The sequence below is a fragment of the Somniosus microcephalus genome, chromosome 12, assembly GCF_052327205.1.
Source record: "Somniosus microcephalus isolate GS21.2 chromosome 12, FLI_Smic_1.0, whole genome shotgun sequence".
Classification (NCBI taxonomy): domain Eukaryota; kingdom Metazoa; phylum Chordata; class Chondrichthyes; order Squaliformes; family Somniosidae; genus Somniosus; species Somniosus microcephalus.
This window is the reverse complement of record NC_140998.1, coordinates 70,101,647-70,115,806: the sequence shown is the minus strand read 5'-3', so window position 1 is coordinate 70,115,806 and position 14,160 is coordinate 70,101,647. Positions and strand designations below refer to the sequence as shown.

Below are 14,160 nucleotides of genomic sequence, written 5' to 3'. Positions count from 1 at the left end.
TCTTTGAAAGAGCTATCCAATTAGTCCCACACCCTTGCTCTTTCCCCATAGCTCAGCAATTTTCCCCTTTTCAAGTATTTATCCAATTCGCTTTTGAAAGTTATTATTCAGTGCATTCCAGATCCTAACAATTTGCTGTGTAAATTTTTTTCCCCCTCATACAGGAAACTCTCGTTTAACCGGCAAAATTCTCACTCCGAAAACTACAGTATACAGTCGTTTATAAGTTTTGTTTTACTGTTAAGTAATTAAAGTGTTATGGATTACCCTCAACGGGCATTACTGTACTTAATCAAGCATCTTCCACCATTCATTTAACAACATTCTGCAGGTGAATACCCAATTATACTGCACATTTCTTGATTTTTTTATTTTTGTTGGTTAAAAATAGCCTCGGTAGATATACCTCTCCGTTATCCGGAATTTTTAATCAACTGGCACCATCCCAGTCCCGTCGGTGCTGGATACGAAAGAGTTTCCTGTATCACCTCTGGTTCTTTTGCCAATAACTTTAAATCTGTATGGTGCCCAGAATTGAACACAACACTCCAGCTGGGGTCTAACCAGTGTTTTATAAAGCTTTAGCGTAACTTCTTTGCCTTTGTACACTATGCCTCTATTTATAGAGCCAAGGATCCTGTATGCCTTTTTAACAGCCTTCTCAACTGATCCTGCTACCCACAAATACTTGTGTACGTACACCACTAGGGGTCTCTGTTCCTGCACCCCCTTTAAAATTCTACCATTTAGTTTATATTGCCTCTTCTCATTCTTCCTACCAAAATTAATCACACTGCACTTTTCTGCATTAAATTCCATCTGCCAAGTGTCTACTCATTTCACCAGTTTGTATGTCCTCCTGAAGTCTGTCATTATTCTCCTCATTGTTTACTACATTTCCGAGATTCGTGTCATCTGCAAACTTTGAAATTATGCCTTGTATACCAAAGTTCAGGTCATTAATACAGGTACACTATCCCTTATCCGAAAGCCTTGGGACCAGCTGAGTTTCGGTTTTCGGATTTCAGAAGGTATTATTATAAGACTGGGAAATTTGTATTTAATATAAATTGTAAAAGTTCAGGCTACCTCTTGCGACTGTTCCGTGTCTCATTCCCCTTCCTGCTTCTCTGGAAAGCCGGATATCGGCTGACTCCTACTAAGCTGGCCCGCAAATCAGGTTGGGGGTCGGGTGGTGGGGGGGGGGGTCGGGGGAAAAGAATATCGGACGGGCCGCTGTATTGTTGGGTTCACTCTCCCGGTACCTCCTTCACACTGCCTGGCTCGGCCTGCAATCTCCTACCCAGGAGGGAACTCTGTGACCCTCTGCCCTGCTCAGCGTAAGTCGTGCGCCACTCTGGTCATGTCGTGTGCACGACTTACGCTGAACAAAAACACTTTCGGTTTTGAGAGGTTTTCGGAAGTTCGGATAAAGGATAGTCTACCTGTATATAAATCGAAAAGAGCAGTGGTCCCAACACCGACCCCTGGGGGACTCCACTGCAGACTTCCCTCCAATCTGAAAAATAACCCTTCACCACAACTCTCTGCTTTATGTCCCTTAGCCAATTTCATACCACGCAGCCACTGCCCCATTAATCACATGGGCTTTAATTTTTCTAACAAGTTTATTATGTGGTACTTTACCGACCGCCTTCTGAAAGTCCACATAAACAACATCAACCGCACTACCCATATCAACCCTTTCCGTTACTTCAAAGAACTCAAAGAACTCAATGAAGTTAGTCAAACACAAATCACTTAACAAATCCGTGCTGGCTTTCAATTATTAATCTATATTTTCCCCAAGCGCCAATTCATTTTGTCCCTGATTAATGTTTCTAAAAGTTTCCCCATCGTCGCAATAGGCACTCTTCCAGTTGAATATTTTCACATTTGATTTTTCCTTGTCCTTTTCCATAATTACTCTAAACCTAATGATAGTGATCATTATTTCCCAAACGCACTCTCACTGAAACATGCTCCACTTGCATTCTCTAGAACTAGATCCAGCATTGCTTCCTTCCTCATTGGGCTGGAAACATACTGACCAAGAAAGCTCTCTCATACACATTTCAAGAATTCCTCATCCTCTTAGCCCTTTACTTTGTTATTTTCCCCACACCATATTAGGATAATTGAAGTCCCCCATTAACACAGCTCTAAAGTTCTTGCCTCTTTCTGCAATTTGCCGACAAATTTGATCCTCTATCCCCTACGCACTATTTGTTGGCCTGTAATATAACCTCGGCAGCGCAACAGCGCCTCTATTATTCTTTAATGCTAACCAAATAGATTCTGTCTTTGAACCCTCAGTACATCACCCCTTTCTAGTGTGTAACAGTATCTTTGATCAATACGGCCACCCCCACTCCGTATTTCACTTCCCTATCTTTACGGAATACATTGTAGCCAGGAATAAAGTGCCCATTCCTCCCCTTGTTTGAGCCAAATCTCCGTTATTGCTACTATATCATAATCTCATGTGGCTACTTGTGCCTACAGCTCACCAACCTTATTTCTCACGCTCCAGGCATTTACGTACATGCACTCTAAACCCATCTTAGTCTGACTTGCATTTCCCCCCACCTGATTCCTCCTATTTCTGAACGACTCTTTATTCTCTCCTCTAATGAGAAGCCCAAATCTGCACAGTATTCCAGATGTGCCCCAACGATTAATTTGTACAGAGTTATCTATTCAATCCCTCTTGATATAAACTCTAAAATCCCACTTGCCTGCTTAATGGCTTTTTAAAAAAAAACTGTCAACCCATGTATAAGCATCTGCAAACTTACATACTTTTGCCTCTCCACTGCACTGAGAGATTACATAGGATATACAGCACAGAAACAAGCCATTCGGCCCAACCAGTCCATGCCGGCGTTTATGCTCCACTCGAGTCTCCTTCAGACTTTCCTCATCTAGCTTTATCAGCATAACCCTCTATTCCCTTCTCCCTCATATGCTTATCTAACCGCCCTTAAATGCATCTATACTATTTGCTTCAACCACTCCCTGTGGTAGCGAATTCCACATTCTCACCACTCTCTGGGTACAAAATTTTCTTCTGAATTCCCTATTGGATTTCTTGGTGACTATCTTATATTGATGGCCTCTAGTTATGCTCTTCCCCACAAGTGGAAACATTCTCTCTGTATCTACTCTATCAAAACCTTTCATAATTTTGAAGACCTCTGTTAGGTCACACCTCAGCCTTCTTCTTTCAAGAGAAAAAGAGACCCAGCCTGTTCATCCTTTCCTGATAGGTATACCCTCGCATTTCTGGTATCATCCTTGTAAATCTTCTCAGCACCCTCTTCAGTGCCTCTATATCCTTTTTATAATATGGCGACCAGAACTGTACGCAGTACTCCAAGTGTGGTCTAACTGAGGTTCGATACAAGTTTAGCATAACTTCACTACTTTTCAATTCTATCGCTCTAGAAATAAAACCTCGTGCTTGGTTTGCTTTTTTATGGCCTTACTAACCTGTGTCGCTATTTTTAATTTGTGTATTTGTATTCCAAGATCCCTTTGCTCCTCTACCCCACCCAGACTCGTGCCCGCCAAGTAATGTGACCTCCCTATTCTTCCTACCAAAATGTAATACCTCACATTTATCCGTGTTGAAATTCATTTGCTAATTATATGCCCATTCTGCAAGTTTGTCTTCCTGTAATTTGTTGCAGTCCTCCTCAGTATTGACTCTCTCCTCCCCCCCCCCCCACCAATTTGGTGTCATCTGCAAATTTAGAAATTGTGTTTTTGATTCCAAAGTCTAAACCGTTAATATAAAATTGTGAACAAGTGGTCCCAGCACTGATCCTTGTGGAACATCACTTCCCATCTCCTGCCACTCTGAACAGCTACCCTTTAGCCATACTCTCTGCTTTCTGTCTTGAAGCCAGCTAGCTATCCATTCTGCTACTTATCCCCTGACTCTGCACTCTCTGACCTTATTCATTCGTCTATTGTGTGGTACCTTATTGAAGGCCTTTTGAAAATCTAGATAAATTACATCTACTACATTACCATTGTCTACTCTCTCTACTACCTCTTCAAAAAATTCAATGAGGTTGGTCAAGCAAGACTTTCCCTTTTGAAATCTATGCTGACTATTCATTATTATATTTTTGGTTTCTAGATGTTCTATTTTCTCCTTTAGTAGGGATTCCATTATTTTTCCTACCACTGATGTTAAGTTGACTGGTCTATAGTTCTCTGGACATGTTCTATCTCCCTTCTTAAATACAGGTATTAAGTTAGCTATCCTTCAGTCCTCTGGCACTACAACTTGTTCTAACGAATTATTAAATTTGTGTAGTCATGCCTCTGCCATCTCCTCCCTAGATTCTTTTAAAACGTGTGTATGCAATCCAGGGTCTTTATCCTCTTTGATTCTGATTAGTTTATTTAATATATTTCCTTAGATTTACCATCAAAGGTATATTTCATTCTTTACTCGTTCCCAAAATATATTAACTCACATTTTTATGCTCTTGCCACTTATCTGTCTATTAGCCTGCTTATGTTCTCCTGCATTTATCCTCCCAGTTTGCCATTATCAGAAAATTTTCACATCAATCTCTATGTCTAGGTCCAGATCTTTAACAACTGAAGCCTACTTTGTCTTTGGTTAACATCTGGGCAGCCCCAACACTCCAACATTCCTAGGTTTCAGTCTGCCATGCCTGTCCCTCCCACTGGCATGCACGTTTAAACCTTTCCCCCACTAATTAATTCTCTCCACAAGGACACTGGTAGTTTTTCAGTTCAAATGAAGCCAGTCCCTTCTATCCCTTCGTATGGACTATCTTTCCCACTATTTACCTCGATGGCCCAAAAGTCTGAAACCCTCCCAGCTGCACCATTTCTTAACCACTCATGTCTTCTTCTCCTTCAGTAGGAGAATGAGAGATGCGGGAAGTAATGCTAACCCTACTACCCTTGAGGTCTTGTCAGTATCGACAACCCTAACTCTTCAAACGCCATCTGCAAGCCATTTATAGTACTCTTTCCTATGTTGTTGTCTCCAACAACTTCTGGCTGATCATCCTTCCTTTCTAAAAGCTTTATCATCCACATATCCTTTACCCTGGCACATGGAACGCAACAACCATTCAGAACTCCAAGTAGCAGCTGCAAATAAAGCTATCTATCCTCATAATAACAGAATCTTCCACACCTGTTCCCTTTTTGCCCTGGGTAACCACCTGCTCCATGGTGTTGTGGTGTTATTTGTGGCTACCCCTTTGTTGCTTCATCGGTATCAAACACAATATATCCATTAGATTCACACGGTCCCTTGTAGTCATTTCCCATCTCTTCCTGCTGTGAAGACCAAAGCTCCCTTCCTTAAATATCTCATACCTTTTTCTTTTAACAAGTGAAAATTAGGTAGATTTTTAATTGGTGTATGGAGGTGGTGTGTGTGTGTGTGACACAATTCACTAAGTTCGATGAACTTTCGGACAGAAAAAAAGTCACTTACTTTATCTCACTTTCTACTTAGTGACTCCTTATACAAATCAGTATGGGCAATAGTGCTGAGAAGGGGAACATCTTCTATACTCCCAGGTCAGCTATACATGAGCTTAGATGCAGAGTAAAGCTTTCTCCTGCACTCCTCCAGCAAAGCACATACTATGGCATCAGCTGACATTTTCATGTCCCATACCATCCAACATTATAGCATCTGAAGGACAGACTAAGTTTAGTGTTGAATTATGTGCAGATTTATGCTATAGGTTTGCATGCATTGGAAACTAGGTTCAGACTGCTTCAGTCATTTAATTTTGGATCTTTATAGCTGACAGAGAAGAGAACTTCGTCCCATTAGACATTATTGGATTCAAACCTGTTTGCCAATGTTGAAGAACACTGTAAACATTCAAAGCCCCTCAATCCCAGCTGTAAGTATTTCACTATTTGTGCTTAAACAAATTTACATTTTATTTGCAATAAATAAACGAACTTACTGTTTCTGCAATTTAAAGTGAGATTGCATCAATAAGGTCCCCAGCATAAGTGAGTTGTTCTACAAGTCAGAATCATTTCCTTTGCACAAATATATTTTAAAAATTCATATCTTTCCAAAAGTAGAAAGGTCATACTAACCTGTATACCAAAGCAAGAATGTTCAGCATAGTAGCAACGTCAGGATGATCATGTCCCGATGTTTTCTCCAAATCTTCAAGAGCCTGTTTACAAAGAGGTACGGCTACTTCATACCTGCCCTGGGATGCATACTGTATGACTAAGTTATGTAGGGTCCTTAGTCTGGCTGGAATCTCATAGCCACCTTGCTGTGCTGCAGCAGCTGCACTGCTGTGTTGCTGCTGAACTGCAAATTGACAGAAAGTTATCTATAATATTGTACATTAGATGTAGATAAAACATAGTTATCTGTAATATTGTATATTAGATATAGCACAGTCCATGGAATTTTATTTACACCCTAGAGATTGCACACGGGCATTTCCCTCCCCTCCCCCAAGTCTTCCATCAAAAATATTGGTTTACCCAAGTGCTCAAAGAAATTTGTTTTTTAGGATTTCAAAGTCATCCATTTTGATTTACGCCTCTTACTAACATAACACCAAATGTCAAAATGAAGTTCTTCCTCTGCTGTAATCAGAACACAATTGATTAATCTAGTATTCCAAGAGAGGAACTGTAACTAGATGTTAAGTGTTGCTTCAAGACTTTCCTCTTTAGGTGTGCACACTATCACTTCACATCAAGAGTAATACCTTGGAGAAATGGTGGGAATATTCAACTTTAATCAATTATTTAAAATTCTAGAAGGTCATTTTAAGTTTTATTAATCTGGTTTGTCCTATACCCATCACCGTCCATCAATATAAGAGGTTTGTTATCGTGGAAAATTCCTTTGTTTTATTTAAATTTGCCTGTATAGTACAGGGCATCAGCAACAAAACAGGGGAATTGGAGGCAGTAATTAGAAGTGAAGAAACAGATGTAATAGGGATGGAGGTAAGGGAGATACGTGGGAGAAAAACTTTGACAAAGATGTAGTACAACAGGGGGCAATATTTAAATAAGAGATTGGTAGGGTTCAGGAGAAATATATTCCACTAAAAAAAAAACTAGCCAAGAACAAAGCGCCATGGATAAATAAAGAGGTGAGGATAAAATTGAATCTGAAGAAAAAGGCATGCACAAAGTACATAAATAACAAACGAGAGGATGACAAAAGGGAATATGATGAAATTAGGAGAGAGGACAATTCGAAAGGCAAGGAGGAAATATGAAATATAACAGATTATAAAAGGAAACAGTAAAGTATCCTATAGGCACTTAAGTAACTAAAAGGAGAATTATGTCGAGGATAGGGCGATTAAGGGATAAACAAAATAAACTCAGGAGATTATACTAAAATGATTGGATACGGAAGTGACACTTTGACTTAATTTTCACTGAAGAGGCATACAAAGAGAAAATTACACTAGTAGAAGAAGTCAAGAAGGATATTACAACAGTTGATAGAAAGAAAGGAGATACTAGATAAACTAGCCTAACTTAAGGAAGACAAAACTCAGGATCCAGATGGATTTCACTCATGGATTTTCAAAAAAGCTAGGGAGAAGATAGCAGAGGCATTAGTATCCACATAAAAAAAAAATTGAAAAACAAATAGTGCCAGAGGACTGGTTGACAGCAAATGTAATTTCTATCTTCAAAAAGGGAGATAGAACTAATCCAGGTAACTATAGGCCAGTTCGCTTATCAGTGGAAAGAAAGGCACAACAATTGTTGCTAAAAAGATGAGATAACAAAACTAGAGATGGAGAGTATAATTCAAAGAGTCAGCATGGATTTCTAAATGGAAGGTCATGTTTAACCAACTTTATTGTATTTTATTTTATTAAGGAATCCATTATTAAGGAAGTGGTAACAGGACACTTAGAAAATCATGATATGATTAGTCAGAGTCAACATGGTTTTAGGAAAGGGAAATCGTGTTTAACAAATTTATTAAGAGTTTTTTGAGCATGTAACTAGCAGGGTAGATAAAGGAGAACCATTTGATGTAGTTTATTTGGATTTCCAAAAAGCATTTGGGTTGGAGTAATATATTAGCATGGAGAGAGGATTAGCTAACGGACAGAAAACAGACAGTAGGGATAAACGGGGTCATGTTCGGGTTGACAGGCTGGAACTAGTGGGGTGCCGCAAGAATCAGTGCTTGGGCCTCAGCTATTTACAATCTATATTAATGACGTAGATGAAGGGACCAAGGGTAATGTGTCCAAGTTTACAGCTGATACAAAGCTAGATGTGAATGTAAACTGTGAGGAGGATACAAAGAGCCTGCAAAAGGATATAGACAGGTTAAGTGAGTGGGCAATAAGATGGCAGATGGAGTATAATGTGGGGAAATGTGAGGTTATTCACTTTGGTAGGAAGAATAGAAAAACAGGATATTTTTTAAATGGTGAGAAACTATTAAATGTTGGTGTTCAGAGAGATTTTGGTGTCCTCGGACAGGAGAAACAGAGTTAGCATGCAGGTACAGCAAGCAATTAGGAAGACAAATGGCATGTTGGCCTTTATTGCAAGGGGGTTGGAGTACAAGAGTAAAGAAGTCTTGCTACAATTGTACAGGGCTCTGGTGAGTCTGGAGTACTGTGCACAGTTTTGGTCTCCTTATCGGAGGAAGGATATACTTGCCTTAGAGGCGGTGCAACGAAGGTTCACTAGATTAATTCCTGGGATGAGAGTGTTGTCCTATGAGGAGAGATTGAGCCTGTACTCTCTGGAGTTTAGAAGAATGAGAAGTGATCTCATTGAAACATAAGATTCTGAGGGGGATTGACAGGGTAGATGCTGAAAGGTTGTTTCCTGTCTAGAGAGTCTAGAACTAGGGAGCATAGTCTCAGGATAAGAGGTCAGCCATTTAAGACTGAGATGAGGAAGAATTTTTTCACTCAGAGGGTTGTGAATCTTTGGAATTCTCTACCCCAAAGGGTTGTGGATGCTAAATCGGGAATATATTCAAGGCTGAGATAGATAGATTTTTGGATTCTAGGGAAATCAAGGGATATGGAGATCGGGCAGGAAAGTGGAGTTGAGGTCAAAGATCAGCCATGATCTTATTGAATGGTGGAGCAGGCTCGAGGGACCACCTACGCCAGCTCCTAGTTCTTATGTTCTTTGAATAAGCAACAGAAAGAGTAGGCAAAGGCAATGCAGTAAATATGATATGCATGGACTTTCAGAAGGCCTTTGATAAGATGCCAGTTAACAGACACATGACAAAGGTGAGGGCAAGTGGAGTCAAGGATCAGGTAGCAGAATGGATTGAATGATGACTACAACACCAAAAACAGAGGGTAGTAATTAAGGGAAAATTCTCAGACGAGCAGAAAGTGGCAAGTGGTGTCCACAGGGATCCATGCTGGGACCACTGTTGTTTACAATATGCATAAATAATTTGGATTCAGGAATTACAGGTACGGTGTCAAAATTTGCAGACGATACCAAATTGGGGTATACCTAAATAACGTGGAGGACTGCACCAAAATACAAGAAAACATCAACAGGCTTGCAGAGTGAGCGGATAAATGGCAAATTAAATTCAATGCAGTGAAGTCCAAGTGGGTTAATTTTGACAGGAGAAATGAGGCCATTTATTCCTTGGAAGGTAGAGGAGCAGAGATCTAGCAATGCAAATTGATGAGGACATAAAAGAGTGCAAACAAAGTTCTTGGGTTCATTTCTAGAGGAGTAGACTACAAACTCTACCACTATTTTAAAAAAGGTGGTAGAGAGAAAATGGGGAATTATAGCCTGACATCAGTGGTGGGGAAAATGCTAGAGTCCATTATAAAAGATGTAATAGCAGAGCACTTGGAAAACAGTGACAGGATCGGACAAAGTCAACATGGATTTACAAAAGGTAAATCATGCTTGACAAATCTACTGGAATTTTTTGAGGATGTAACTGGTAGAATTGATAAGGGAGAACCAGTGGATGTGGTGTATTTGGACTTTCAGAAGGCTTTCGACAAGGTCCCGCATAAGAGATTAGCATGCAAAGTTAAAGCACATGGGATTGGGGGTAAGGTACTGACTTGGATAGATAACTGGTTGGCAGACAGGAAGCAAAGAGTTGGAATAAACAGGTCTTTTTCCGAGTGGCAGGCAGTGACTAGTGGGGTACCGCAGGGATCGGTGCTAGTACCCCAGCTATTCACAATATATATTAATGATTTAGACGAGGGAACTAGATGTAATATCTCCAAGTTTGCAGACGACACAAAGCTGGGTGGGCGAGTGTGCTGTGAGGAGGATGCAGAGAAACTCCAGTATGATTTGGATAGGTTGGGTGAGTGGGCAGATGCAGTATAATGTGGATAAATGCGAGGTTATCCACTTTGGTGGCAAAAACAGGAAGGCAGATTATCTGAATGGCAATAGATTGGGAAAATGGGAGGTGCAACAAGACCTGGGTGTCCTTGTGCACCAGTTGCTGAAGGTAAGCATGCAGGTGCAACAGGCGGTTAAGGCGGCAAATGGTATGTTGGCCTTCATAACGAGGATTCGAGTACAGGAGCAGGGATGTCTTGCTGCAGTTGTACAGGGCCTTGGTGAGACCACATCTTGAGTAGTGTGTGCATTTCTGGTCGTCTTATCTAAGGAAGGATGTTCTTGCCATGGAGGGAGTGCAGCGAAGATTATCCAGACTGATACCTGGGATGGCAGGGATGACGTATGAAGAGAGATTGGGTCGATTCAGCTTATATTCGCTAGAGTTTAGAAGAATGAGAGGGGATCTCATTGAAACATAAAATTCTAACACGACTAGACAGACTAGATGCAGGAAGGATGTTTCTGATGGCGGGTGAGTCCAGAATCAGGGGTCACAGTCAGAGGATAAGGGGTAAGCAATTTAGGACTGAGATGAGGAGGAATTTCTTCACCCAGAGAGTGGTGAACCTGTGGAATTCTCTACCACAGAAGGCAGTTGAGGCCAAATCATTAAATATATTCAAGATGGAGTTAGATATAGTTCTTAAGGCTAAAGGGATCAAGCGATATGGGGAGAAAGCAGGGACAGGGTACCGAATTTGGATGATCAGCCATGATCTCACTGAATGGCGGAGCAGGCTTGAAGGGCCGAATGGCCTACTCCTGCTCCTATCTTCTATGTTTCTAAAAGCAGGGAGATAATTTATATAGAACCTTGGTTACACCACACTTGGAGTACTGTGCACTGTTCTGGTCTCCATCTTACGAAAAGGATATTGAAGCACTGGAGAAAGTGAAGAAAAGATTTACAAGGATGTAACCAGAATTGAGAGAATGCAACTATCATGAAAGATTGAGAAGGCTGGGGCTCTTTTCTCGGGAAAAGAGAACACTAAAGGGAGACCTGATAGAGGTCTTTAAAGTTATGAAGGAGGTTCGATAAGGTGGACGTGGAGAAATTATTTCCATTGGTGCACAAATGAAAGAAATAACTTAGCAGAAATGTCTTTACACAGAGCGGTAAGATTATGGAACTCACTACCACGCGGAGTGGTTGAAACAGATAGCATTGACATATTTAAGGGATGGCTTGATGGAGAAGGGAATACAGGAATATGGGGGCAGGGTGGGAAGAGGTCATTAAAATGAGAAGCTCATGAGTATAAACAGCATAGACCAGTTCGGCTGAATAGCCTATTTCTGTGCTGTAGATTCTATGCAATTTCCAAAGATCTATTCTTCTTCATAGAATGCACCCGAGGTTATGGAAGGAAGCCTCGGAGCTAATTTTTAATCCTCCTTAGATTGGCAAATTGTGCAACTGCAGAGTAATGTCTCTGTTTGAGAAAGGAAAGAAGGATAAACTGAGTAACTATAGACTTGGTTTAGGGTCAATTTTGGACAAACTCTTAGAATCCATTATCAGAGATCAAATTAGTGAGCATTTAGAAATGCATGGAATAATTAAGAACAGTCAGCACAGATTCATTAAAGGCAAGTAGTGTTTGACCAATTCAGTAGAGATTTTTTTTAAATGACTAATTTATATAGGTATAGGCAATAGATATAGTCTGTATGGATATCCAGAAAACAATCAAGGTGTGTAACTGAGAGGAGGGGGGGTGGTTGTTACAAAAATTTAGGTGCATGATAGAAGAAATATAGCTAATGCCTCAAACTGTAGCATGGGACTAACAGACCAGTTCTCTGTACTAGTTTCACGGTTTCAGTTAGTTAAGCTCCAGCAACACCTTTGCACACAGCTGGATGCCCCTAAATTTGTCTGACCAAAATATGGGTATAGGTAAGTATGGTGTATCACTATGGAGAAAGAGACTAACTGGTCTATAATTACTCAATTTATCCATCTCTCCATTCTTGAAGAGGTGTTACATTGTCTACCCACCAGTCCCTTGGCACAATTTGCATATCACTGCATTGGGTTGGAGACATGTGGGTTTCCATACGTGTCAGATATCCAACTGATCAAACAAAAACACCAGCTTAATATTCTGCGTATTCCATCTGGTGTAAGATTTCAAGACAAATGACATTAATTTTCCTTGTGTTTCAGGGCATTTCTAGTGCAACTTGGGCCTTATCACTATGACATCTTCAACGGATAATACAAGATAAACTACAATTTGCCAAATACATTAGTTGTGAAAACTGGTCCTAATCAAGTAGGTTATTCTGAACCATCTGTAGAAAAAAATCTGAGAAGCCCTGAAATAAATTACTCATGTCCATTTCTTGCTGCAGTTCTTTGCCCATCACAGTTGAATCAAAAGAAATCTGAAGTATGTACTTATTCTGAAATGTTAAAATATCAGGTGATTTATAGCATTATCACAAGGCTTACTTATTACAATGTGATTACAAAAAGTTAAATTTGCAGTTTAAAAAAAAAGCCCACCAATATCATTACAAAATTATTCAACAGTAGTAAGACGCAAATGCCCCTTTCTAAACACTTACTTCCCTGTCCTGGTTCATCATCATCATTTGGGAAAAGGTCATCCAGAGGTTCTTTCGATGAATCAGTGTCCTTGTCCTCCTGTATGATTTATAAAAAAGTATACATTAGCTATAGGAGACTAACTGAATTCTTCAATGCAGTTGAACATTAAATGTTTTGTGTAGTTCCTGTAATTAAAAGTTAGGCCCAGTTATCCACGTACTGGTATATTCAATGTTTTTCTGTGACTAGAGCTAAATTCTCTTCTCCCACTTAAAACAAAGTAAAATAAATCTGAGGTTAGTGAAAAGTACATATAATTTCAGGTATTTCATCAGTATCATAGCAATTTACAAGAGATAGTGATGAGTGAAGCTTTTTGGCTGAACCCATTTTGCCAGTAGCAACCTCAGTAACTGACCCAATTATTGTTCAAGTAATAGTATTAAATCAACCATTTTGCATACTGTTGTATACCAACATTAACATCTATCAGCCTTACATTACGATAATGAATGACTGAATATATATGACTCATTCCCTCAACCAAACAGCTTACATTGTAGAATGCATGTCTTTAGTTAAGAGCAAACAGGTCACGGTCAATACTAATAATCTCTCTATTGGTTGATAAGGGTTTTGCAAAAACGCACTATTACTTTGATAGCTAAAACATTCTAAAATATCAACATGAATTAATTTTCAGAAGGGGGAAATTAACAGTTGGTAATGGCACATTAAAAAAAGATATTGGCCCAGATATTCCGATCCCTACTGATGGGTACGCGCTGTGTACCCACCCGTCGGGACATCGGAGATGCCAGTTTCAGGCATGCACAGCGCATGGAGACCCTCCGCCCGCAGAAAACCCTTACAATTCTTACACCTGGATAAGAGTTGAACAAAGTAATTAAAAACATTTTTCCCCACTAATTTATCATTTAAAAATACTTTTAAAAAAGGTAAGTTTATTTTTAGCCCTGTAAAAAAACTTTAATTATTTTTTTCAAAAAATTAAATTTTTGTTTAAAATACTTCATTTATTGTAACTTCAAGTCATTTTAAAAATGTAATTTTTTAAAATGTATTTAAAGTTTTACTATGTTTTTGGGGTGATCTCCATTCATATATTTGACAGGTCTTCCTGTCAAGTGTATGAAGGGAGATTCCCTTCTGTGATTGGCTCCCCATGGCCCACGTGATCC

The 14,160-nt window shown here is 39.7% G+C and overlaps 1 protein-coding gene across 10 annotated transcripts in view; it reads right to left on the bottom strand.

Annotated features, from left to right (window-relative positions):
- The window catches only part of klc1a (kinesin light chain 1a), a 131,624-nt gene that overhangs the window by 72,549 nt on the left and 44,915 nt on the right, over window positions 1-14,160 (bottom strand). For all 10 annotated transcript variants that reach the window (XR_015080210.1, XR_015080211.1, XM_086003063.1 and 7 more), the window contains exons 4-5: window positions 12,976-13,054; window positions 6,121-6,346 (exon numbers count right to left, since the gene is read on the bottom strand). Coding sequence is in view for 8 of the 10 variants with exons in the window: in XM_086003063.1 (XP_085859189.1) it covers window positions 6,121-6,346; window positions 12,976-13,054 (305 nt within the window). In the remaining 2 variants the exon portion in view is untranslated. The remainder of the gene's footprint in view (window positions 1-6,120; window positions 6,347-12,975; window positions 13,055-14,160) is intronic.